This window comes from Malaya genurostris, chromosome 2 (genome assembly GCF_030247185.1).
Source record: "Malaya genurostris strain Urasoe2022 chromosome 2, Malgen_1.1, whole genome shotgun sequence".
Lineage (NCBI taxonomy): Eukaryota > Metazoa > Arthropoda > Insecta > Diptera > Culicidae > Malaya > Malaya genurostris.
Genome location: NC_080571.1, coordinates 185716684 through 185742584, shown reverse-complemented (window position 1 = coordinate 185742584; position 25901 = coordinate 185716684). Strand labels below are relative to the sequence as shown.

General features: G+C 39.4%; 1 protein-coding gene across 1 annotated transcript; it reads right to left on the bottom strand.

Annotated features, from left to right (window-relative positions):
* Positions 1-14627: 14627 nt before the first annotated feature.
* LOC131429035 (uncharacterized) lies at positions 14628-20951 on the bottom strand. Its single transcript, XM_058593086.1, has one exon. The coding sequence runs from the start codon at positions 20949-20951 to the stop codon at positions 14628-14630; it is 6324 nt and encodes a 2107-aa protein (XP_058449069.1).
* Positions 20952-25901: the final 4950 nt, after the last annotated feature.

Below are 25901 nucleotides of genomic sequence, written 5' to 3'. Positions count from 1 at the left end.
AAAAAAAGGAAAAACAAAAAATGTTGTTTATCAGCTATTCGCAACCTGTGATCCGCGATATGAAAGGGTTGGGAACCACTGCCAAAGAGCATTAGAATAACTTAGTGTTTTAATTATTTAATGTTTTTTTAGGTTTGGTTATTGAGTATTATTCTTTGCAGTCTAGGGCCAGTTTTCACTTAACATTTTTTGTCGTGAATACGACTTATTTTACTATAAGGAGCTTTTTCAAAATTTACCCTGTACAAGAATGGGCAGAATTTTATCGCGAATATCTCTTGATGTACTTAACCCAGCAACATAATTTTTTCTACAAGCTATCAGAAATATTATCAGAAGTTAGTGATTTAATTTTAAACAGTGTGAGATAACCGTAAATAACTGAAAAACAAAGCTTTCTAAAACTTTTGGAAATAATGAGTAATATTCATCACCCTTGCTTGCCTTTTTCGCACCCGGACGACGGTTTTGAGGTAATCAAGCACATATCAGTTCAGATCATCTAATGGATGAGTATAAAAGGTAAACTTTGATTGAAAATCGTTCATTTCTTCTAGTGCTTCAGACTGATGTCGAGGTGAGGTTCTCCCACCATCAGTAAGAAAAAACCAAGTATAAAGCTTAATACGCACAGATCGTGCTTTCATTTGGACTTCGATCTTCGGGAGAAGCAGCAGTAATGAGAGTACGCACAGGTTGCTGAGCCAGTTTCCTTTCAAAGAAGATCGATTGCATCATCCTGGTGCTGGTCGTTTGCATTGGAACAAAATACAACGAAAAATGAACAACAATGGGGAACATTATGCAAAATCCGCCCTTCTAATAGTTCCAGATGTTATCTCAAGAGCTATAAAGAATGCTTTTTTGCGAATCGGAAATAAGAATCATCAGTGTAGTGTAAATCTAGGATAGTTTGATTAGCTTTGTGTAATTTTTGCAACAGTGTTTGCCTTCATCGTCCAAGTACCATGCGCGCGGGTGAGTTTTAGGAAATGTTCGATGGAAATCTTGAAAAATTTGACAAAACCAAAAACATAGACATTTGAAATACTTTTGTCTATCTACAGGGTGAAAATGGCTGGAAAATTCGGAGGATTTTCCGAGTCTTATCAAAAATTGCTCATAATATAAAGACCTATACTGGTTTTTTTTTCGTAATATTTAGTTGTATATCAGAATGTTTAATTTAATTTATCTGTACTTTAGTTTAGGTGTATCGTTTCAAATTCTTGTAGTGCAGAAGGAAGAAATCTTGTACAATTCACTCAATTGATCAACTAATTGATATTCAGAATTATAAAGAAAGCGTAACAATTTTATTCGTACTCACGATATCCAGTTATGTCTCTGAAGTTAAACACCAATGTTTCTTGTGCTTTGATCTCATTTATGTACATTATAAACTCAAAATTTCTTCATTCTTTCGACACTTTGCGATCGTTACAATAAGCCGCTTAATAAAAACTACTATCGCAAATCTTTAAGAATTCGATAACGTGACACTGATCTGACTGATAACATGGTATGACATGATAGAATGAGCGCTATAATGCCTAATTTATAGCACTCCAGTGTGCGTTCTGAAAGGCTGTTTGAACAATGTCAGATAACCACAAACAACTCAAAAATCAAGTTTTCTCAAACTTTGAAAACAATGCGGAAAATTCTACTTTCACTTGGGGTTTTCGTGCAAGGACGATTTTGAGGTAGTCAGGTGTATCATGTTTTTTGCATAAATATCTGTTTATTATTCTTATTGTTTTTTGTATTACATCAACGTTTTACAGTACAAGCGTTTTAATTCGTTATTAATAATAGGCGTTTTAGTTACTCTTGTTTTACATACTAATGCTTAACCATAATATTTATTTTAATTATTAATAAAATATCTACCAACTCATAACTATCCCTAACCTAATACGAACAAGTTTTAAATTATTTGTATTAAAGAGATTGAGCACCTCTCTTGAAATTTCGTGCAGTATTGTTTGAATTTTTGTTCTAGTACATCCAGGGAGGCCATCTCATGTACTTCATTAGTCCCTGTCCAAGGGGGTAGATTTAGAATCATCTTTAAGATCTTACTTCGAATGCACTGAAGCCTAAGTTTGTGCGTTCATGCACAGCCATGCCAAACAGGGAATCAGGAATCAAAACAAATTGGCTCGAATGGCACGTTCCCCTTGATATTTGGAGATTTGTGCCTTGCCATCAGTTTGTTTTTAGCATCATTTTCCCGATATATAAGAGGAAAGGATTGAAAGGAAATGGTAAGATTTGGACTAGGAGGATGGGAAAAATTGACGACACAAAAACACAAAAAGCAGAAGTAAATTCTGAACCCCTAAGGGATGTTGAACAATCTGCTGGGGATCACTTTTAGTGGAAGCAGAAGTAAATTCTGAACCTCTACGAGGTCCCGAACAGTCTGCTGTAAAACTTATTTAGGTTTGTTACTATGTGCGTTCTTTCTGATGAACGATGCACACTTTATAAAACTTCCAACCCCCGAGAGGATTTAGAGATTTTACAAAAGCGACACCATTCTGCACTCCCGGAAGAATGCAGAACGATTCGCAGTATGTACGAGCAGAAGTAAATTCGGTACCCCATAAAGGATGCCAAACAATCTGGTAAACCCTATTTAAGGTGAATACAGAAAGGATTCATTCACTGCAGGAATAACGATGAATCCTTATGACTAAAGCTCCTTATCACATTGGGTGAGAAACGAGAGAATATCCTTTTGCTGGCATGTTCGGATGCAGCCCGAGACGAATCTTGTGCTTTATCCAACTAGTTGAAAGTGGTAACGAAATCATTCGTTGCACCAGCTCTAGACAACTCATCAGCCCATTCATTTCCAGTTATACCAGAATGGCCGGGTACCCATTAGAAGTAAACAGCATTTGAGATACTATGGTGTTCAATTTGAGTTCGACATACGATCACCAGATTCGACCGTGAATCATTCGAACTGAGTGCTTTTAAAGCTGCCTGAATGTCGGAACAAAATTAAATTCGTTTACCACAGATCCTCTTCTGAAGTGCCGATTATATTCCACACAGAATCGCGTAGATTTCTGCTTCGAACACAGTACAGTATCTACCAAGTGAATGAGACTGCTCTAGCCTCATTTCACGACAGTAGACACCAGCACCAGCACGACCATTCAACGGAGAACCGTCCGTACAACAAACTATGTGTTCATCAAGTTGTTGTTACAAATAACCAGTCAACCAGTTCTCACGAAGAGGATAGCTCACATTGAATGTTTTGAAAGGAAAACTACATGTGAGAATTAGATCACTAGGAGCGAGTAAATACTCATCCCAGGTAACCATTTGAGACCACAAGCGAGTGTGGGTAGTAGCAAAGTCTATAGGGTTACTGTTCCGAAGCCCTGTAACCTTAAGACGGTATGCACAAGATAATGCTCCTTGTTTTAGGAACACGTGTAGTGGTTTAATGCACAGTAGCGCATCTAGAGCAACAGTAGGAGTTGTCGTGAATGCTCCTATCATCGCCATTAGGACCATCCTTTGGAGATGATTTAGCTTTGACTGAACTGTCGCAACTTCTCCCTTCTGCCCTCATACAAGACATCCGTATGCTAAAATTGGTCTAACGATAGTTGTGTAGATCCAATGAATTTGATTTAACTTGATCAACCACAGTGACCTCTGAACAGAAGAAGTGTAACGGACGAGCTCATGTGATTATCCTACGACGAGTGGAAAGCACCATTGATGTTTTGCCCGGGTTTACAGATATTCCAACCTGACAACACCCTTTGTTGAACAGACTAGGTTCCAAAAAAGGGGGGACAGTACACCACCTTGAGGACACCCACAGACACTTAGCTTTCTGATCTTTACTTGCCAAAGCGATGAACAAAGAAGTCGATTGATAAGCATTGCGTGTATCCAGTAAGGAAAAACTCAAGATATTTCGTTCACGACTGCATTATTTAACCTCCTGTAGCCTTTCAGTCCTCGGCACGGGAATACACTTGACTTAGGAGTTCCTATCTTTGTGGCCTTTTACGACATGGAACAGGAGGCCAGTGGTAGTCTTGGTAGAAAATAATTCCGCCGGATGCCACACGGCTTACCTGTTTGGTAGACTTATACAACCAGTACAGGTTGACCGTAGCATTATTCTTAGCAAGTTGGAAAACCGCCACCGACACTACACGGTTATCTAGGCTGCTCAGAGAGGGACGTTGACATTGATGGACAACTTCCATGGATGGCCGAGCAGCCGAGTCAAGCGTTTTAATTCGTTATTAATAATAGGCGTCTTAGTTACTTGTTTTACACACTAATCCTTAACCATAATATTTATTTTAATTATTAATAAAATATCTACCAACTTATAGCTATCCCTAACCTAATACGTATAAGTTTTGAATTATTTGTATTACAGAGATTGAGCACCTCTCTTCAAATTTCGTGCAGTATTGTTCGAATTTTTGTTCTAGTATATCCAGGGAGGCCATCTCATGTACTTCATTAGTCCCTGTCCAATGAGGGAAGATTAAGAATCATCTTTAAGATATTACTTCGAATGCGCTGAAGCCTAAGTTTGTGCGTTCATCCACAGCCATGCCAAACAAGGACTGCGTATTCAATTACGGGGTAGATGATTTGTTTATAGACCGCCATCTGATTCTTCAGGCACAGTTTAAATGTTCTACAGATCAGCGGATACAGAGACCTAATGAGTATGCTGCATTTTTGAACGATTTTGTCAACATGTGACCTGAATATCAGATGTCTGTCAAATGTGAGTCCTAGATAGATAACTTCGTCAGACCATTTAATGACCTCATGACCGAATCGTATACTGCATTCGTCTGATGGAACAAGTTTTGGAGATCTTGAATGTAGAAACAATATGACCTGAGTTTTTGCTGCATTGCTCACAATTTTCCAACATGTAAAATATTCAGTTAGAGGGTCAAGACCTGACTGTAGTTTATTCTTCAGAGCAATAATGACACGATCTTTGTATAGAATGACAGTATCATCAGCAAATCGTGACAGAACACAAGCTCAATGTTCAATGTGTTGTCGAACACGGGGCCTTCATAGTTTTGGATTTCTTAACATTCGCAGTGACTCTACTTTACTCAGAAACCAAGCTGTCTATTTGGTCAACCTCAGCTACGCTATCAGAAACGGCTCTATCATGTGGACTAACAATGTTGAGTCCTAAATTGTGAGAACACACAAACTGCTGGCCTAGCGCTCGCTATTGGTGTGATTAAAGGTATTCCTTCAGCTGCGTCCTGGGGTGACATCAGAACTGGAATAGGCCTCAGTTTTTACTTAAGCACCTTCGTTAAGGACCAGAAGGACTTGAATGTTATCCTATCCTGGATTATCCTAGTTTAGCTGTTATAAGAGGTCTTTTTATCTAGGATGTTAGTTCGATGATACTGTCTCTGGTAGAAATTTCGAAGTCGGATGAGTTTCTTGGTTACACTGTCAATTTGAAGAGAGGAACTCGGCATTTGTTGTATTGGAACCGTCCTATCACGAGCAACTGTGATTGAATGCTGGATGAATGACCGCGTCGATTTCCATCGGGGAATCTAGTGGCAAATCGATATTGATAAGTTGGTCGGCGATTTGTTGAAATTGGACCCAGTCGGTGCCATAATAGTTCCTCCGAGGTTGAATAGGCACTGTTTCTGGTGAAGATCCCAACGTCAATATTACTGGAAGGTGGTCGAAAGAGATCTCATTGAAGACAACCGGAGAGCTGTCTATGGCGATGTTGCTGATGAATATATTCAAAAGCGAATGGAATGGTACTGTTCAGCTTCGGTGTTCGGTAAGTACGAATCCGTTTCGATTCTGTCGTTTGTTTCCCCACATCTCATGCCGTGCGTTCAGGTCCCGAGCAATGATAAATTTGTTCCGTCGTCGAGTGAGCATACCCAAACCTAGCTTCAATGATGCACACGTACCATCTCGAAGATTTGTTTGTTTTGGGCAGTACGCTGCAATGATGATGATGGGTCCCATCGTCGTTGTAATCTCAATTCCGATGGCTTCTATAAGTTGCAATTTATAGGCAGGCAGAAGCCTGTGCTGAATGGATCGTTTAATGGCAATGGCAACTCCCCTCCTCTGGTAGTTGCCCTGTCTAGCCTGTGAATGCTGTAATTGGAAATAAAAATAGAAATTTCTGGTTTAAGATGAGTTTCAGTTAGTCTTCTCTTGAGGAAAGTCGGACACTTCAGCAGTTTTGCTCCTGAGTGAGCAAGCATTCCAATTTACTACAAGCAGCTCATTATATTGCATATTTGATGATGAATTTGCCTAAGGCGTTGATTTGATCTAACCGTGTTCTGCAGTTTCTTAGTTTTGTTGTCACTGTTTCAAAAATGACGATCAGTTGTTCAGCAGAGAATAAGTCACCAGAGTCATCCTTTGCTTGTGATTGATTATTGCCCCATCTAGGAGCGATTTTGGAGGAAGAATCTTTTTGTGATCCAGGGGTCGAATCTTTCGGATTGCTTGGAGGAAGTTGCGGCAAATTTCGGTGGGAGCCGTGGAAATTAATTTCATCCTTCTGTGGAACATTCTTGCGCGTTGATTGTTCACGGGACGCCTGTTGTCGAATTTTTGTGAACTCAGTACGTTTGGGACACGATTTACTAGTAGATAGATGGACGCAGTTCACACATTTTACTGCGATGTCATCTAGTAGGCAATTGTTGGTATTGTGTGATTCGCACGTTTCCCGCACCGACTTTTCATGTGTCAATTCCTCGCTCCATGGCCGTAGTTCAAACAGTTCGTGCACTGTGTGACATCCCGGTATACTGGTTTATAGTTTTGCCATTCGATGATTATATGAAACAACGATTTGATCGTTTTCAGTTGATTCGTGGTGATGGAGCCCTTTCTTGAATCAAGTACAGTTGATCTCGATACTTTCGATTGTCCGTGTTGTGTCGTTTCATTTTAAACACCAACACCTCTAAGTACAGTCTTCATAGTTTTGTTGGCGGTAATATCGTATGTGAAGTACACTAAGGTTTCTTTTTACACCTTTTTTTATACACGGATTCCGGAATTAACACGATTTTTATTTGCGCGGTTTTCACAAATTATACGATTTCTGATGAAAATTTAAAAAGCACTGTCAGTTGTTTTTGAGAAAAACATAAAAATCCTATTTTTATTCACCTAGTGGTGTAATGATGCCTTTCTCATATTACTCATTACATCATAAATATAACCGTGAAATTCGCAGAAAACAACTGTTTATTGAATAGAAATAGTAAAATTTGTTCGGACCTAATCTCACAAACTCTACAAATCCTGTTTAATCTGTAGTTCCGGAACCGAAAGTAGTATCCACAACAAATTAAAGAATTCTGTATGAAACTGTAAGACTTTTCTTTTTAACCTATAAGTTTGTGAAAATCGATTTGGTCATCTCCAAGAAAAGTGAGTGAGACCCTTTTTGTAGTTTTTAATCACTATTTTCAATTCTTCCAAAACCAGATTCAGATAAGAGGATTATACGAAGTTTGTTCGTTTGCTACCAACAAATATGACCTACAAATTGGAACAGTTTTAAACGTAGTTAAACTTATACTTCTCATGCTTCATTTCGATTAAACGAATTAAACGAAATCTAACAAACGAAACGAACCTGCGTTTCTGTTACTTCTGCATATGTAAGTCAAGCTAAACAGCATGAATCAGCAGCATAAAACATGTAGTAGGATTATTATTATTATTATTATTATTATTATTATTATTATTATTATTATTATTATTATTATTATTATTATTATTACTATTATTATTATTATTATTATTATTATTATTATTATTATTATTATTATTATTATTATTACTATTATTATTATTATTATTATTATTATTATTATTATTATTATTATTATTATTATTATTATTATTATTATTATTATTATTATTATTATTATTATTATTATTATTATTATTATTATTTATTTTTTTTTTTTCATAAATACGTTTATTTATTAAGGCAGTTTACATAAGTTTTTCTTCGCCGTAGCATCACTTTTACATAATATTCTTATCCTAATTTAATTCTAACATAGTCACAACGTTTTGAATTTATTAAAACATATTCTCTTATAGCTTAAATATCATCTTAGGTAACTCGTCATTAATTATGAAATCTACTCGGAAATATTATTTGAACCAAACGATTACCTTCTATAAATTATAAAATAAGCTGTTTTTTTTGACATTTTGTTGATAATTTCATAAACTGTTTCGAGTTTGTTTGTATCATTACATAACTTTTATTCTAATTTAGCTATTGGTTGAACTCATGGACGCAGCTGGGATCAGAGCTAAGTCTTAAAAGGGGCCTTTATTAAATTGAAACTCCAATTTTCTTTATGAAATGATAAATAAGTTTCATGTATGAAAGGTCACGACAAGCAAGAATGTCTCGAACTGGGATATTGGATAGTCTACCTTGGGTACGCAAAGAATTTATTAGTTGAGATCTGACATCACGATACTCCACGCATGTCCAAACGACATGATCAATATCCCGATAACCTTCTCCGCAAGCACAATGATTAGTCTCGGAGAGCCCAATTCGAAGGAGATGTGCATCTAACGTGTAGTGATTGGACATGAGTCTGGACATCACACGAATGAAATCCCTACTCACATCCAGCCCCCTGAACCATGCCTTTGTCGATATATTCGGAATAATTGAGTGCATCCACCGACCCAGATCATCTCTATCCCAAGAAGCTTGCCAGCTGGCAAGTGTTCTTTGGCGAGACGAGCTATAGAATTCGTTGAAAGCAATCGGTCGCTCATAAATTTCACCCTAAATAACACCACGTTTGGCTAAAATATCGGCTCTTTCAATGCCAGGAATGGAGCAGTGAGCCGGGACCCAGACTATAGTGATTAGATAATTATTGTTCAATATGTCGTTCAGGCACTGTTTTATTTTGCCCAGAAAAAACGGTTCAGTCTTGCCAGTCATGTTTGAGCGAATGGCTTCAAATGAACTCAGACTATCTGTGAAGAGGAAATAATGGTTTGGAGATAATGTGACGATTACACTCAAACTATAATGAACTGCTGCTAGCTCTGCTATATAAACAGATGCAGGTTCTTGAAGCCTAAATGAGGCCGAAACATTATTGTTGAACATACCAAACCCTGTCGCTTCTTCAATTCGCGATCCGTCCGTGTAAAACATTTTCTCAGAGTCAATATGCCTGAACTTACTTGAAAATATTTTTGGGATTTCCGTCGAGCGTAGGTGATCCGGGATTCCACGCACTTCGCGCTGCATGGATGTGTCGAAAAATAAAGTTGAGTCAGGTACATTTAGGAGGCTGACATGGATAGGAATATATCTTGAAGGGTTGATTTCCTGTGACATATGGTTAAAATATACTGTCATGAATTTTGTTTGAGATCGAAGCTCGACTAGTCGTTCGAAATTATTAATTACCATGGGATTCAGCACCTCACATCTTATTAGCAGGCGTGATGTAAGCTCCCAAAATCGATCTTTTAATGGAAGAACTCCCGCCAGAACTTCAAGACTCATTGTATGTGTTGAATGCATGCAGCCTAAGGCAATTCGCAAACAACGGTACTGAATTCGCTCAAGTTTGATAATATGAGAGTTTGCAGCGGAACGAAAACAAACGCATCCATATTCCATCACTGAAAGTATCGTTGTTTGATACAATTTTATTAGATCTTGCGGATGAGCACCCCACCAAGATCCTGTTATTGTTCGAAGAAAATTTACTCTTTGTTGGCATTTCGTTATCAGATACCTAATGTGTCCTCCCCACGTGCATTTGGAATCGAACCACACCCCGAGGTATTTAAAACTTAAAACCTGTTGGATCATTCTTCCCATCATATGGAGCTGAAGCTGCGCGGGATCATGCTTTCTTGAAAAGACGACTAACTCTGTTTTCTCCGCAGAGAATTCGATACCAAGATGAACAGCCCAAACGGACAAGTTATCTAAGGTATCTTGCAATGGTTTATGCAGATCAATAGCTTTGGGTCTAGTAACTGAAACCACGCCATCATCTGCCAATTGTCTTAGTGTACATGGGGTTACAAGACAGCTGTCAATGTCATTCACGTAAAAATTATAAAGGAGCGGACTGAGGCATGAGCCTTGCGGTAGACCCATGTAGCTAATTCTGAATGTTGTCAAATCGCCATATGAAAAATGCATGCGTTTCTCTGACAAAAAGTTGTGCAAATAATTATTTATAACCGCTGGGAGTCCATGTTGGTGGAGCTTGTCTGAAAGAACATCAATGGAAACTGAATCAAATGCTCCTTTAATGTCTAAAAATACAGATGCCATTTGTTGCTTTTGAGCGAAGGCAATTTGAATGTCAGACGAAAGTAATGCAAGGCAATCATTCGTCCCTTTATTTCTACGGAAGCCAAACTGAGTATCTGACAACAAACCGTTCGTCTCGACCCAAGTGTCGAGACGTCGTAGAATAATTTTTTCGAACAATTTTCTGATGCAGGACAACATCGCAATGGGTCTATATGAGTTGTGATTGGAAGCTGGTTTCCCCGGCTTTTGAATGGCGATAACTTTCACTTGTCTCCAGTCAGGTGGAACAATATTTTGCTCAAGAAACTTGTTGAACAATTCCAACAAACGTCTTTTTGCGAGGTCGGGCAGATTCTTCACCAAGTTGAATTTAATTCTGTCCAACCCAGGAGCGTTATTGTTACAAGACAAGAGTGCTATAGAAAATTCCATCATTGAAAATGGGTTATTAATAAAACCATTATTTGGAGGAGATTCCCTTTTATTATTATTATTATTATTATTATTATTATTATTATTATTATTATTATTATTATTATTATTATTATTATTATTATTATTATTATTATTATTATTATTATTATTATTATTATTATTATTATTATTATTATTATTATTATTATTATTATTATTATTATTATTTTTTTTTTTTTTCATAAATACGTTTATTTCTTAAGGCAGTTTACATAAGTTTTTCTTCGCCGTAGCATCACTTTTACATAATATTCTTATCCTAATTTAATTCTAACATAGTCACAACGTTTTGAATTTATTAAAACATATTCTCTTATAGCTTAAATATCATCTTAGGTAACTCGTCATTAATTATGAAATCTACTCGGAAATATTATTTGAACCAAACGATTACCTTCTATAAATTATAAAATAAGCTGTTTTTTTTGACATTTTGTTGATAATTTCATAAACTGTTTCGAGTTTGTTTGTATCATTACATAACTTTTATTCTAATTTAGCTATTGGTTGAACTCATGGACGCAGCTGGGATCAGAGCTAAGTCTTAAAAGGGGCCTTTATTAAATTGAAACTCCAATTTTCTTTATGAAATGATAAATAAGTTTCATGTATGAAAGGTCACGACAAGCAAGAATGTCTCGAACTGGGATATTGGATAGTCTACCTTGGGTACGCAAAGAATTTATTAGTTGAGATCTGACATCACGATACTCCACGCATGTCCAAACGACATGATCAATATCCCGATAACCTTCTCCGCAAGCACAATGATTAGTCTCGGAGAGCCCAATTCGAAGGAGATGTGCATCTAACGTGTAGTGATTGGACATGAGTCTGGACATCACACGAATGAAATCCCTACTCACATCCAGCCCCCTGAACCATGCCTTTGTCGATATATTCGGAATAATTGAGTGCATCCACCGACCCAGATCATCTCTATCCCAAGAAGCTTGCCAGCTGGCAAGTGTTCTTTGGCGAGACGAGCTATAGAATTCGTTGAAAGCAATCGGTCGCTCATAAATTTCACCCTCAATAACACCACGTTTGGCTAAAATATCGGCTCTTTCATTGCCAGGAATGGAGCAGTGAGCCGGGACCCAGACTATAGTGATTAGATAATTATTGTTCAATATGTCGTTCAGGCACTGTTTTATTTTGCCCAGAAAAAACGGTTCAGTCTTGCCAGTCATGTTTGAGCGAATGGCTTCAATTGCACTCAGACTATCTGTGAAGAGGAAATAATGGTTTGGAGATAATGTGACGATTACACTCAAACTATAATGAACTGCTGCTAGCTCTGCTATATAAACAGATGCAGGTTCTTGAAGCCTAAATGAGGCCGAAACATTATTGTTGAACATACCAAACCCTGTCGCTTCTTCAATTCGCGATCCGTCCGTGTAAAACATTTTCTCAGAGTCAATATGCCTGAACTTACTTGAAAATATTTTTGGGATTTCCGTCGAGCGTAGGTGATCCGGGATTCCACGCACTTCGCGCTGCATGGATGTGTCGAAAAATAAAGTTGAGTCAGGTACATTTAGGAGGCTGACATGGATAGGAATATATCTTGAAGGGTTGATTTCCTGTGACATATGGTTAAAATATACTGTCATGAATTTTGTTTGAGATCGAAGCTCGACTAGTCGTTCGAAATTATTAATTACCATGGGATTCAGCACCTCACATCTTATTAGCAGGCGTGATGTAAGCTCCCAAAATCGATCTTTTAATGGAAGAACTCCCGCCAGAACTTCAAGACTCATTGTATGTGTTGAATGCATGCAGCCTAAGGCAATTCGCAAACAACGGTACTGAATTCGCTCAAGTTTGATAATATGAGAGTTTGCAGCGGAACGAAAACAAACGCATCCATATTCCATCACTGAAAGTATATTTGTTTGATACAATTTTATTAGATCTTGCGGATGAGCACCCCACCAAGATCCTGTTATTGTTCGAAGAAAATTTACTCTTTGTTGGCATTTCGTTATCAGATACCTAATGTGTCCTCCCCACGTGCATTTGGAATCGAACCACACCCCGAGGTATTTAAAACTTAAAACCTGTTGGATCATTCTTCCCATCATATGGAGCTGAAGCTGCGCGGGATCATGCTTTCTTGAAAAGACGACTAACTCTGTTTTCTCCGCAGAGAATTCGATACCAAGATGAACAGCCCAAACGGACAAGTTATCTAAGGTATCTTGCAATGGTTTATGCAGATCAATAGCTTTGGGTCTAGTAACTGAAACCACGCCATCATCTGCCAATTGTCTTAGTGTACATGGGGTTACAAGACAGCTGTCAATGTCATTCACGTAAAAATTATAAAGGAGCGGACTGAGGCATGAGCCTTGCGGTAGACCCATGTAGCTAATTCTGAATGTTGTCAAATCGCCATATGAAAAATGCATGCGTTTCTCTGACAAAAGGTTGTGCAAATAATTATTTATAACCGCTGGGAGTCCATGTTGGTGGAGCTTGTCTGAAAGAACATCAATGGAAACTGAATCAAATGCTCCTTTAATGTCTAAAAATACAGATGCCATTTGTTGCTTTTGAGCGAAGGCAATTTGGATGTCAGACGAAAGTAATGCAAGGCAATCATTCGTCCCTTTATTTCTACGGAAGCCAAACTGAGTATCTGACAACAAACCGTTCGTCTCGACCCAAGTGTCGAGACGTCGTAGAATAATTTTTTCGAACAATTTTCTGATGCAGGACAACATCGCAATGGGTCTATATGAGTTGTGATTGGAAGCTGGTTTCCCCGGCTTTTGAATGGCGATAACTTTCACTTGTCTCCAGTCAGGTGGAACAATATTTTGCTCAAGAAACTTGTTGAACAATTCCAACAAACGTCTTTTTGCGAGGTCGGGCAGATTCTTCACCAAGTTGAATTTAATTCTGTCCAACCCAGGAGCGTTATTGTTACAAGACAAGAGTGCTATAGAAAATTCCATCATTGAAAATGGGTTATTAATAAAACCATTATTTGGAGGAGGTTCCCTTTTATTATTATTATTATTATTATTATTATTATTATTATTATTATTATTATTATTATTATTATTATTATTATTATTATTATTATTATTATTATTATTATTATTATTATTATTATTATTATTATTATTATTATTATTATTATTATTATTATTATTATTATTATTATTATTATTATTATTATTATTATTATTATTATTATTATTATTGTTCGGATGGAGAAGAACCACAATCTTGATAGCAGCTAAATCGCAGCTTCAAAGCTGTAATATATTTTGTTTCTATGAATTCAGTTTCATAAACTAATTTTAACTTACATTTTCGTTTTCTTCTTCCTTTTCTATCCGAGACAAATAGCGCAAAACTGTACGTAGTAGCTTGTATAGCTAATAGGTTTAAATTTGCTTGTACGGTATTCGCATACCCAATATTACTGTCATGCCCATGTAATCGAGCCGTACTATTAGCCTAAGTAATTATAATTATTTCCATCAGTTTCTTTAAATTCATAAACAATTGCATGTATACTTTTAGTTACCTAGTTAAATTCAATAAATTCAAACACTTAGATTTACACTCTTAGCACTTAGTTATTTTAAATTATCAGGAATAAATTTGTACTGAGACTGCACTGTTAGTTCACGTACTGTTTTATGCTGCAGGCGACAGTTTGGCACGCGGTCATGTTGCCTGACGTTTTCGACTGACATTTATGCTCTCTTCCGTTGACAGCAGTGATCGGTGTTGAACTTCACCACCGCGGCACGAATCAGCCCTGTGGTTTCGTAACATTCCCCTGCCCGTGAAGTTCCGGACCGTCTCCCGGATTCAGTACGTCCAGAAGAGCCAACTTTACTGCAGGTCTGTTGAGTAAGCCATACTTCGTCTGCACAACTGCTCTACGAACTTGTCCGTCTGGTGCCTTGGTTACATCAACGACTCTACCTCGTAGCCAACCGTTCCGCTTGGATTCTTCCACAACTAGAACAAGATCACCGACTTTGAGCGGCTGAGCAGGTTCGAACCACTTACAGCGCCTAGTTATCGTTGGGAGGTATTCCCGAATCCAGCGAGACCAGAAGTGATCCATTAAACACTGTGCTAGGCGCCAACAATCTCGCAAAACGTTCTTCCCGTTGTTCACTGGTATTTCTGGCTGTGTAATTCCCTTCGTTCCGAATAACAGAAAGTGGTTGGGTGTTAGCGACTCTTGCTCCGACGACTCCAATGGGATGTATGTAAGTGGTCTAGAGTTAACGATCGATTCGGCTTCTAGCGTTACGGTTTCCAATACCTCGTCACTAGGATGATGAGGGTGATCTGCTATCGCCAACATGGCTGCCTTTACTGAGCGCACCATTCGCTCCCAGGAGCCGCCCATATGAGGTGCCGACGGAGGGTTGAAAATCCAGCTTGTCCTAGCACTCGTGAAGGTTACCGCACAGTCTTCGTGAATATCTTGTATCTGTTTTTTCAGAAGGTTACTTGCCCCAAGAAAGTTCGTCCCGTTATCGCTGTAGAAAGTCTCCGGAGAACCACGACGAGCCACAAATCGCCTGATGGCCATGATACACGACGGGGTGGAGAGACTATGTACTATCTCGAGATGTACAGCACGTATCGTAAGGCACGTAAATAATGCCACCCACCTTTTTACCAAACTGCGACCTTGTCTCACTTGAATTGGCCCGAAATAGTCCAATCCTGTATGAGTAAATGGTTTAATCAATCCAGTAACGCGAGCTGACGGTAGCGATGACATCATAGGAGGAACAGGGATCACCTTTCCAACGCGACAGGTCATGCACTGCTTTGATATTTTCCGAATTAAAACTCGCAGTCCGGGTACGAAAAATCGTTGACGCATTTCATTACAGACCGTCTCGTTGTTTCCATGGCGAAACTTTCGGTGATAGCTTTCGGCCAGAAGATGTACTGCAACGTGCTTTCTGGGTAGTAGAATCGGAAATTTGGTATCGTACGGCACAGTTGGTGCCTCGGATATTCTGCTGTTCATCCGGATAACACCGTAATCATCCATAAAAACCGACAGTCGGTATAGTGCACTAGACTTCGGTATTGAAACTGGACTTGTACAGTTTTCTCGACTACGACGTAGAATGGCATACTCATCTGGATACGATTCCGTTTGTATCTGCTGCCATAAAATGTTCTCTGCTAGAAACAATTCCTCCTTAGACATGATACACGGTTTGATAACTTTTTCACCTTTGAATCGGCGCCCCGCTCGTAGTACGTATGCTGTCGTCCTCAGTAAACGATTCCAGTTTGAGAACCTAGAAGCATCTATCAACGAATAAGGAATCGTTCCGTGGTAAAGAAACACTGAACGTAATTCGGTTTCGGCCTCTGCTCGGTTCAATGACGGTTCTGAGGGCCAGTGATCTGGTGTTTGATACAAGAATTCTGGTCCTTTAAACCACGGGCTGTTTGGGTCAAAGTTCGGCCCGTCCTTCCACTTGGTGGCAGCATCGGCGATGTTCATTCTCGAAGGTACATAGTGCCACTCATCTACGCTGGTTGTAGTGAGAATTTCTCCTACACGGAAGGCTACGAACTGGTGGTATCGTCGACTGTCGGATCGCAACCAACAAAGCACGGTAGTAGAGTCCGTCCACATGAAGCGGTTAGTACTTTTGATGTCTAGCGATTTAAGCACAGAATCCATCAATCTCGTTCCGATCATCGCCGCTTGTAACTCAAGACGTGGGATGGATAACGGTTTCAACGGAGAAACTTTGGTTTTTGCCGCTACCAACACGCATCTAGGCCCGCCTCCACTGTAGAATCGAAGATATAGAACAGCCGCACAAGCTAGTTCGCTTGCGTCTACGAAGAGATGAGCTTCCACATCCTTGAGCATGGAACTGTTGACCCCTTTGAAGAAGCAACGAGGTACGCTGACAGCATTCAGTTTCTGCATCTGTCGGCACCAAGTCCTCCAACCATCTCGCAAGTCGACCGATATCAGGTCATCCCAATCCGTTCCACTTCTCCATATTTGCTGCATTAGAACTTTGCCATGCACAACAAAGTGTGCAATCAATCCCATCGGGTCCAACAGAGACATGACCGTTCGCAAGACTTGACGCTTAGATGGTATACTTTCGCTTTCAACTAATGCTTTGATTTCCTCCTTCATGTTGCTCAAATCGAATGTGAAAACATCTTCCTTCGGTATCCAGATCAGGCCCAAAACGCGTTCTGTATAGAGTTTATCCAGGTTCATCGATACTTGCTGTCGCTCAACTGTTTCACCGATACCCGTTAGAACTTCGTCCGAATTCGAGCTGAAGTTACGGATCTCGAACCCCGCCTGTCCATGAATATATTTCACCTCTTTGACTAATCGAATAGCCTCTTCTACGGTGTCTACACTGTCCAAAAAATCGTCCACGTAGTGGTTATCCCTGATGGCCCTCGCCGCCCTTGGGAAGATTTCGGCAAACTCCATTGCATTCTTGTTCTTGACGAACTGCGCAAGACTCGGTGAACAGGTAGCTCCAAAGGTGCATACGTCCATGACGAAAATTTGGGGTTCTAACTCAGGCTGCATACGAAAAACGAATCTCTGTGACTGCTTGTCTTCGTTCCGAACACTGATCTGATGGAACATTTCTTTTATATCGCCTACCACTGCAATCTCTCCCTGTCGGAAACGCAACAGTACCGAAATTAGTTCCACCAAGAGATCAGGACCTTTTAATAGCATATCGTTCAACGACACACCGCCAACACGAGCCTTGGCGTCCCAGATCAGTCGCAGTTTGTCCGGTTTCTTGGGATTCTGCACTAAGCCTAGTGGTAGATACCAGACCCTACTCGCTTCCGTAGATTGAAGTTCTTCCGGAGTGATACGATGGGCGTATCCTTTCATTTCGTACTCCGAAATCTGTTCCATCACTCTTGATGCAAGAGCCGGTTCTTTACTTAACCGCCTCTCCAACGCTTTCATGCGCCGTAGTGCCATCGGGTAGCTGTCAGGAAAACAGATGTGATCGTATTTCCATAGCAATCCCGTCTCGAACGCACCGTTGACCCGCTGAGTGGTGGTTTCCATGATTTGACGTGCTCGTTTGTCCTCGTGAGCCTCCGGCTTTACTGTCACGCTTGACTCTTCAACGGCGAAAAATTGTTTCATCCACTGATGCAGATCACGATTAGACATACCGTCGTCTATGTGTACATTCAACTGTTCCATAACGTTACTGTTCTGGGAGCTCTTTCCGAAGATACACCAGCCCAGGCGGGTTTTAGTCGCCACTGGCTCGTTGTTATTACCCTCTCTCGTTCGCAGCGCTGTCAATAGCCGGATATGCTCGATTCCGATGATTACCCCAGGAACTGCGTTGGTATAGCTCTGGATAGGAAGACCTTTCAGATGAGGAAAAGTATAGGACAGTTCTTCGTAGTCCAACGTTTGTGCCGGTAAGTGCAAATTCTGTACTGTTCTCACGTTATGAAGCTTGAACTTCTTTCCATTTCCGTGAATTACTACGCTGATACGCTGCGACTCCTTTTCCTCTCTGGTAATATTTCCAGTCCAACTTAGACAGAAGCCGTCTGTAGGTCCTTTGATTCCCAAAGCCGACGCAATATTACACTCCAGTAAGGTTGAGTTGGACCCGTCATCGAGAAACGCATACGTGTGGACTTGTTTACCATTTCCATGTATCGTTACTGGCAAATACCGAAATAGCGAAAACGACATCGTACGGTGTAGATTCTGGTGTACTACCGTATTCTGGTTACCGGCGACGCTTATTGGATCAGCTTTGCTCGAAAAGTTCTCAGAATGTAGAAGTTTGTGATGATGTATTCGGCAACCATTAACGCCGCACTCCGTTTTAGTACGACAGGGCCATTTCCGATGTAGCACTAAACAGCTTCGGCACAGCTGTTTCTGCTTAACGGTCTTCCATCTATCATCGATATCGAGCGCCTTGAACTGCTTGCAGTTTGCAATCTCATGGTTTGTTTTATTGCAAAACACACAAGCCTTTATACCTTGGTCTGGTAACGCCCCATTCTTCTCGATGGCTTTGGATTTTCCATCCCGTATCTCCTCAGCGTGTATATAAAGCTTCGGTTTGTCTCTGCCTGATTTAGTTGATTTGGAGTTGAGGGTAAGCGCATCCATAGGGAGTGTAACCTCCGATGCCATCAGCACTAGTTCCGACATAAACGCGCTGAAGGTCGCCAAGTTGACACAAGTAAATCTACTTTTGTAATAAGACCACTGCATCTTGAGCTGAGGTGGAAGTTTCTCCACTAGCTCATGGAGAAGCATCGGATTACACAAGTGATCAGACAGATTAGCGATACTCATGTGATCTACAACATTTTGTACCGCAAGACCGAAATCTATCTGCGACTGCAAATTATCAGTCTTAGGAGAAGGAACTGTTCGGAGCTTCTGAAGAAGCGAGTACATAAGTATTTCCGGTCGACCGTACAATCGACGCAGTGTATCAATCACGAATGGAACCGATTGCGGCATGAGTAATCGACTTTTTACTGCGTCTAACGCCTGTCCTTTCAAACAACGTTGTAATCTCGCCAGATTCTCTGCGTCACTGAATCCACATGTATCAGTCGAATTGCAGAACGAACTGTAGAATATTGGCCAATCTTGCGGATCTCCGGAGAAGGACGGTAGCTCCCTTGGCATAACTTGCCTTGCGGCCATTTGTTCATTCGTTGGTCCACAGCGCCCTGGGACAGCGGGTCGATCTATATACTGTTGCTGTCGTTGTTCGATCTGAGGAACGGATATGGACGAGGGTACAGACGGCTGAAGGAACGGAATATCGAATGGGCGTGAAGTGACGTGGGAAACTGGTGGTATCAACACATTCGTATTTGCACGGTAGCCACCACTATTTGTAAGCATAACGTTTGGCTGTGATGAAATCGGTATGTAATTATTTATTATCCCTGGTACATCACCGCCAAAAGGCCCGGGGGGTTTGTTACGGGTCCATGTCGTTTGACAAGTGGTACTTAACGTTGCTCCAGTATGCACACTCGATACTGATAATCCAGGGCATTGGAAGTTAACCGTACTGCCTCCCATCCGACGATAATGTTCCCCAATCAAGCATGACTTTGTTGGATTAGTTGCAACACACCGACTGGCCGCAACACTGTGCGCGGGAGCATATGGTTTTAACTCTTGATTTAAGGCAAAGGTATTTTGTGGAAAGATGGAATTATAGCTACACACTGGCAAGGACCTATAGGTTACGGGAGGTACTGCTGACACACTTGTTACTACTAGCGTATCATGGATCATTGGCCTACTATTACTAGAGGAATGTATGACCGCGTTGTAGTCGTACTCTAGTGCCCTACTCGTGCCTAACATATTATTATTACTAGCTATTATTTCTGATTGCTGATTACAATCCGTTCTGGTAGGAAACTTAACAATAGATGGCGGTGCACTGTTAGTAATCTTCCGCAGGACTCGATCGGTGCCTATCTGCTCCAGAATGTTTGTTTCTATGAACGAACTGCATCTAGTCCTCTGTGAAGAACTCACCGGTGCTCGGCGGGGAACGTCGAGCATTATTTCCGCATGAGATACATAACCATCTGAACCCACTGGTACCAAATCGTGGGATACAATCTCAGTAGCAGAGCACGGAAAACATTTACCATCTGTTGAATTTGGTGTTGATGCTGATGCAGGACCAGAAACTGCTATGTCAGGAACATTCGATGCAGGTGGACTTGAAGTGATGGGAGCTGGAATACCAGACTGCTGAGCTGCTTCAGTGTTAACGATCATTGGCGAAGGATTACTGGATAACACTACTTTCACATTGTGTGATGTGTTCACTTCCTGCTTGCTAAGCCACGTCCGTACTTTCTCCTTGCTAGCTCGACTGCTCAATCTCGATTTCCTACTGACTCCATCTTCTGAATTATCTGCTTCTGCTAGCAGAAACTCGTACTTTTTCTTCAAGAAAGTTTTCTCCATCTCAGCTAATTGCATCCTGACATTTGCTTTTGCTGCTTCTTCCTGCTGTATTCTTTGCATTCTTAAAGCCTTTTGTTCCTCCAACATTTTTAGGTTAAGTTCAATTCGACTTGAACATTTGCTTGTAGACGAACGACCGACTGACACACGTGATTGAATCAGGGATTCCTCTTCCCTGCACTGCTCACATTTCCAACTGCGATTGATATCCGCAATGGAATCTGTCACATTTGCACATCCAAAGTGCATCCATGTCTCACAAACATCACATCCTACGAGATTATCAACTGAATCCGGGCGATCGCATTTAGTGCAGTGTTTCGCCACCCCCATCTCGTCGATATTCGTGATGGTAATATTATCACAGGAAAATCTTTGAAGATTGTTCGGATGGAGAAGAACCACAATCTTGATAGCAGCTAAATCGCAGCTTCAAAGCTGTAATATATTTTGTTTCTATGAATTCAGTTTCATAAACTAATTTTAACTTACATTTTCGTTTTCTTCTTCCTTTTCTATCCGAGACAAATAGCGCAAAACTGTACGTAGTAGCTTGTATAGCTAATAGGTTTAAATTTGCTTGTACGGTATTCGCATACCCAATATTACTGTCATGCCCATGTAATCGAGCCGTACTATTAGCCTAAGTAATTATAATTATTTCCATCAGTTTCTTTAAATTCATAAACAATTGCATGTATAGTTTTAGTTACCTAGTTAAATTCAATAAATTCAAACACTTAGATTTACACTCTTAGCACTTAGTTATTTTAAATTATCAGGAATAAATTTGTACTGAGACTGCACTGTTAGTTCACGTACTGTTTTATGCTGCAGGCGACAGTTTGGCACGCGGTCATGTTGCCTGACGTTTTCGACTGACATTTATGCTCTCTTCCGTTGACAGCAGTGATCGGTGTTGAACTTCACCACCGCGGCACGAATCAGCCCTGTGGTTTCGTAACAATTATTATTATTATTATTATTATTATTATTATTATTATTAATATTATTATTATTATTATTAATATTATTATTATTATTATTATTATTATTATTATTATTATTATTATTATTATTATTATTATTATTATTATTATTATTATTATTATTATTATTTTTATTATTAGTATTATTATTATTATTATTATTATTATTATTATTATTATTATTATTATTATTATTATTATTATTATTATTATTATTATTATCATTATTATTATTATTATTATTATTATTATTATTATTATTATTATTATTATTATTATTATTATTATTATTATTATTATTATTATTATTATTATTATTATTATTATTATTATTATTATTATTATTATTATTATTATTATTATTATTATTATTATTATTATTATTATTATTATTATTATTATTATTATTATTATTATTATTATTATTATTATTATTATTATTATTTATATTATTATTATTATTATTATTATTATTATTATTATTATTATTATTATTATTATTATTATTATTATTATTATTATTATTATTATTATTATTATTATTATTATTATTATTATTATTATTATTATTATTATTATTATTATTATTATTATTATTATTATTATTATTATTATTATTATTATTATTATTATTATTACTATTATTATTATTATTATTATTATTATTATTATTATTATTATTATTATTCTTATTATTATTATTCTTATTATTATTATTATTATTATTATTATTATTATTATTACTATTATTCATCAGAGTTGGAAACACCGTCTAGTATGGTAACAATTTCGTGCGCTCCTGAGTTTTTTACGGTTTTTTTACGCAATTTTCTTAATCGCGACAGTGGAAAATCATTCTATTGCTAATTAAGTAATAGTTTCAGATGTGAGAAGTGAAAAATTTAAGAAAATCAGTGAACAAGTATTTAAATGCGAAGATTCTGTGAATACCCACGCAGTATATTGAACTAAACAATCGGCCATTGGCCCGGCTACCCAGTGGAACTCTTATTATCCGCTTAGCGCCATAAATGTTGCGTCATATCGTCGCTTAACTACCTGCTCTGCTTCATTCACTATTTGAGCCGACCGGAGTGACGGTGTGCTAAAAGGAAGTTTTATCTCGAAACCCAACAGTCACGAAAAAGTTTTTAAATACAAAAATTAAAAATTGGTGCGATTTAAATATTTGTACGGCGAAGGGAAACTCAAGGTAGGATCTAACCTTTTTTCTTCTTGACTATATATAGAAAGTGAATACATCAGCGCTCATATTGACCTTTTGCAAAACCTCTTATCCGGAATATATCAAAGTAGGCCTTCTAAACGTTCCCTCCCGCCCGTATTTCGCGAATCCAATGTTATGCTATGGATGCTTCAAATACGGCCATACACGCATCAGATGCCCGGGTCCGCAACGTTGTTTTAATTGCTCTGGAGAACAACATGGGCATGAAGAATGTAATGAAGCACAATTTTGCCACAACTGCCAAGGTAACCATCGCCCTTCAAACCGCCAGTGCCCAGTTTACAAAAAAGAAGCTGAAATCATTAAAATAAAAATTCGTGATAATCTAACATTTTCAGAGACTCAAACGTGTAGCCCAAGGCCAAGGCAGTTATGCTCAAGTTGCAGCTAGATCCACAGAAATCGAAAATAAACTAAAAGAACTGGAATTAACCATGAAAAAGAAAGACGAACAAATTGTGAAACTTTTAGAAGAACTAAATCGAAAAGAAAATAAAATCGGACAATTAATAACGTATGTACATCAAACGAAGCAACAGACTAATCAGGGTAAACCACAGCATAGCAAAGAACATACACAAATCAATCAGCTTACAGGACCAATAACGAGATCCAGGAACAATTCACCGGCAACTTCTGAAATAAAACGCGGACGACCTAAGAAACCGAATGATTCAGCCATCAAACCGAAAACAACATCACCAGACAACCTGAGCCCACCTCCAAAAAAAAGCGCAACTACTGCCAATGACGAAATCATGGAAACGAATTACTCAGACGATGAAATATCGTTTTCCGTAACACCATCTAATCAATCCCTTCGATAATCTTCACCCCCATCAACGATTCGATACTAAAACCGACCCAAGCATCACGTACTACAAGACAAATCGATTTGGAACGGAAGAAAGTGCAGTACTCCTTCCAACGCAAGCACAGCAGACCGATGAAACTATCCGGGTAGTCCTACCCAGAGATATGATACCCAGTTCATCACAGAACCAACGAGCCAACCCTACGCAAAGTCTATCCCCGGTGCCGACCGCTGTCGGCAGTCCTGTAATCATTAATTCAACGAAAGCAAACTCCCGGTCTGGGGAAGAAGAGAAGAAAGTAGCTTCCCCACTTCCATGCATGGAAGGGATCGATCGGGGGGGGAAAGCGCTGTCCCTATCCATCGGATATACAGCTCTTGCAGTTCTCCTCCCGGCTTTCCACCGGTGATGTTCTATCATCGAGCACCCACGAAGTTCTAACACCCAGACTACCTACAGCATCACCACCAACAACCCTAACGGATGTGAATGACAACATTGTCAAAACAACAGCTCTCTCACCTGGTGAAGGCCCATCAACAAGAACTTGTCAAATGTCATACAATGAACGACTAGAAGCTATACAAAGTCTTTCCCCAGTACCGGCCGCTGTCGGTAATTTGGGAAGTAATTGTGCAGTAATCTCGACAGCGACTGGTACTGTGGGGCAAGACGTCCCACAGGTCAGTCCTTCCACCCAACAAACTGAGACAGAAAATACTGCAGTACCGTTCCCTTTTCCAGATGCGATGATAAATGTACCCCGGTTTGGGGAAGAAGAGACGAAAGTGACTTCCCCACTCCCTATCCCGGGAGGGACTGATCGGGGGGAAAAAGGCTGTCCCTTTCTTCTGGATATACAGCCTTTGCAACTCTCCTCCCGACTCTCCGCCGGAAGAACCACATCGAGAATGTCAACATCAACTTCATCAGATGTAAACAGTGATGTCGATGGATGTTTTGCCTTACAATGGAATCTGCGTGGACTACGAGCTAACATTGCAGAGTTAAAACAACTAGTTGCACAATATAACCCCTGCGTGGTGGCACTCCAAGAAACGAAAACGAACCAAGCCTCCACAAGCTCTGAATTTATGAGAAAAGATTTCACGCTCATTCTAGAATCCAAAAACGAACATTACTGGCAGCATGGAGTTGGTCTGGCCATTCGTCAAGGAATACCCTTTGAGCGTATACAGATTAGCACCAGCTTGCATCTTATCGCCATACGCATATACAAACCGATCCAAACAACAATAGTGTCTATATATATTCCCCCAAGTGCTCAACAATGTCAATCTGCCATAAGCAATCTCCTTGCACAGCTAGAAGGTCCAGTATTGTTCTTAGGCGACTTCAACGCACACCATATTGCATGGGGATCGCAATCATCGAATGCCCTCGGTCGATTTATAGCAGAGACCACCTTGACGAAAAATTTAGTTATCCTTAACAACGGCACTCATACGCGCATCGATCCGGCGACTGGAAATACATCCGCCATCGACATATCTTTCTGCTCAAAAAGTCTAGCCCACAAACTCCACTGGCGAACTCTACCCGACACGTGCAACAGTGACCATTTTCCTATCTTAATATGTATACCTGGATGGTCGTATACTCCGACAAAACAACGGCGGTGGCTCTTTGAGCAAGCAGACTGGCCCCTGTACGAACAAATAACATCCGCTTCAATCCGTCCCGAGAGTGAATTGGATATAGAAAAGTTTACGGAAAAAATCATTGCAGCAGCTATCAAATGTATACCGCGATCTAGTGGCCGATCTGGCCCCAGAGCCACTCCGTGGTGGTGCGCCGAAGTCAAAGAAGCAATAAAGAACCGTCGCAAGACACTTCGAATTTTACGGCGCACAGAAATATCAACTCTGGAAAGAAAGGCAGCCTTGGAAAACTTTCAACACGCAAGAGCGAATGCCAGGAAAGCGATTAAAAAAGCAAAGCAAAAGTCTTGGGAGGATTTCGT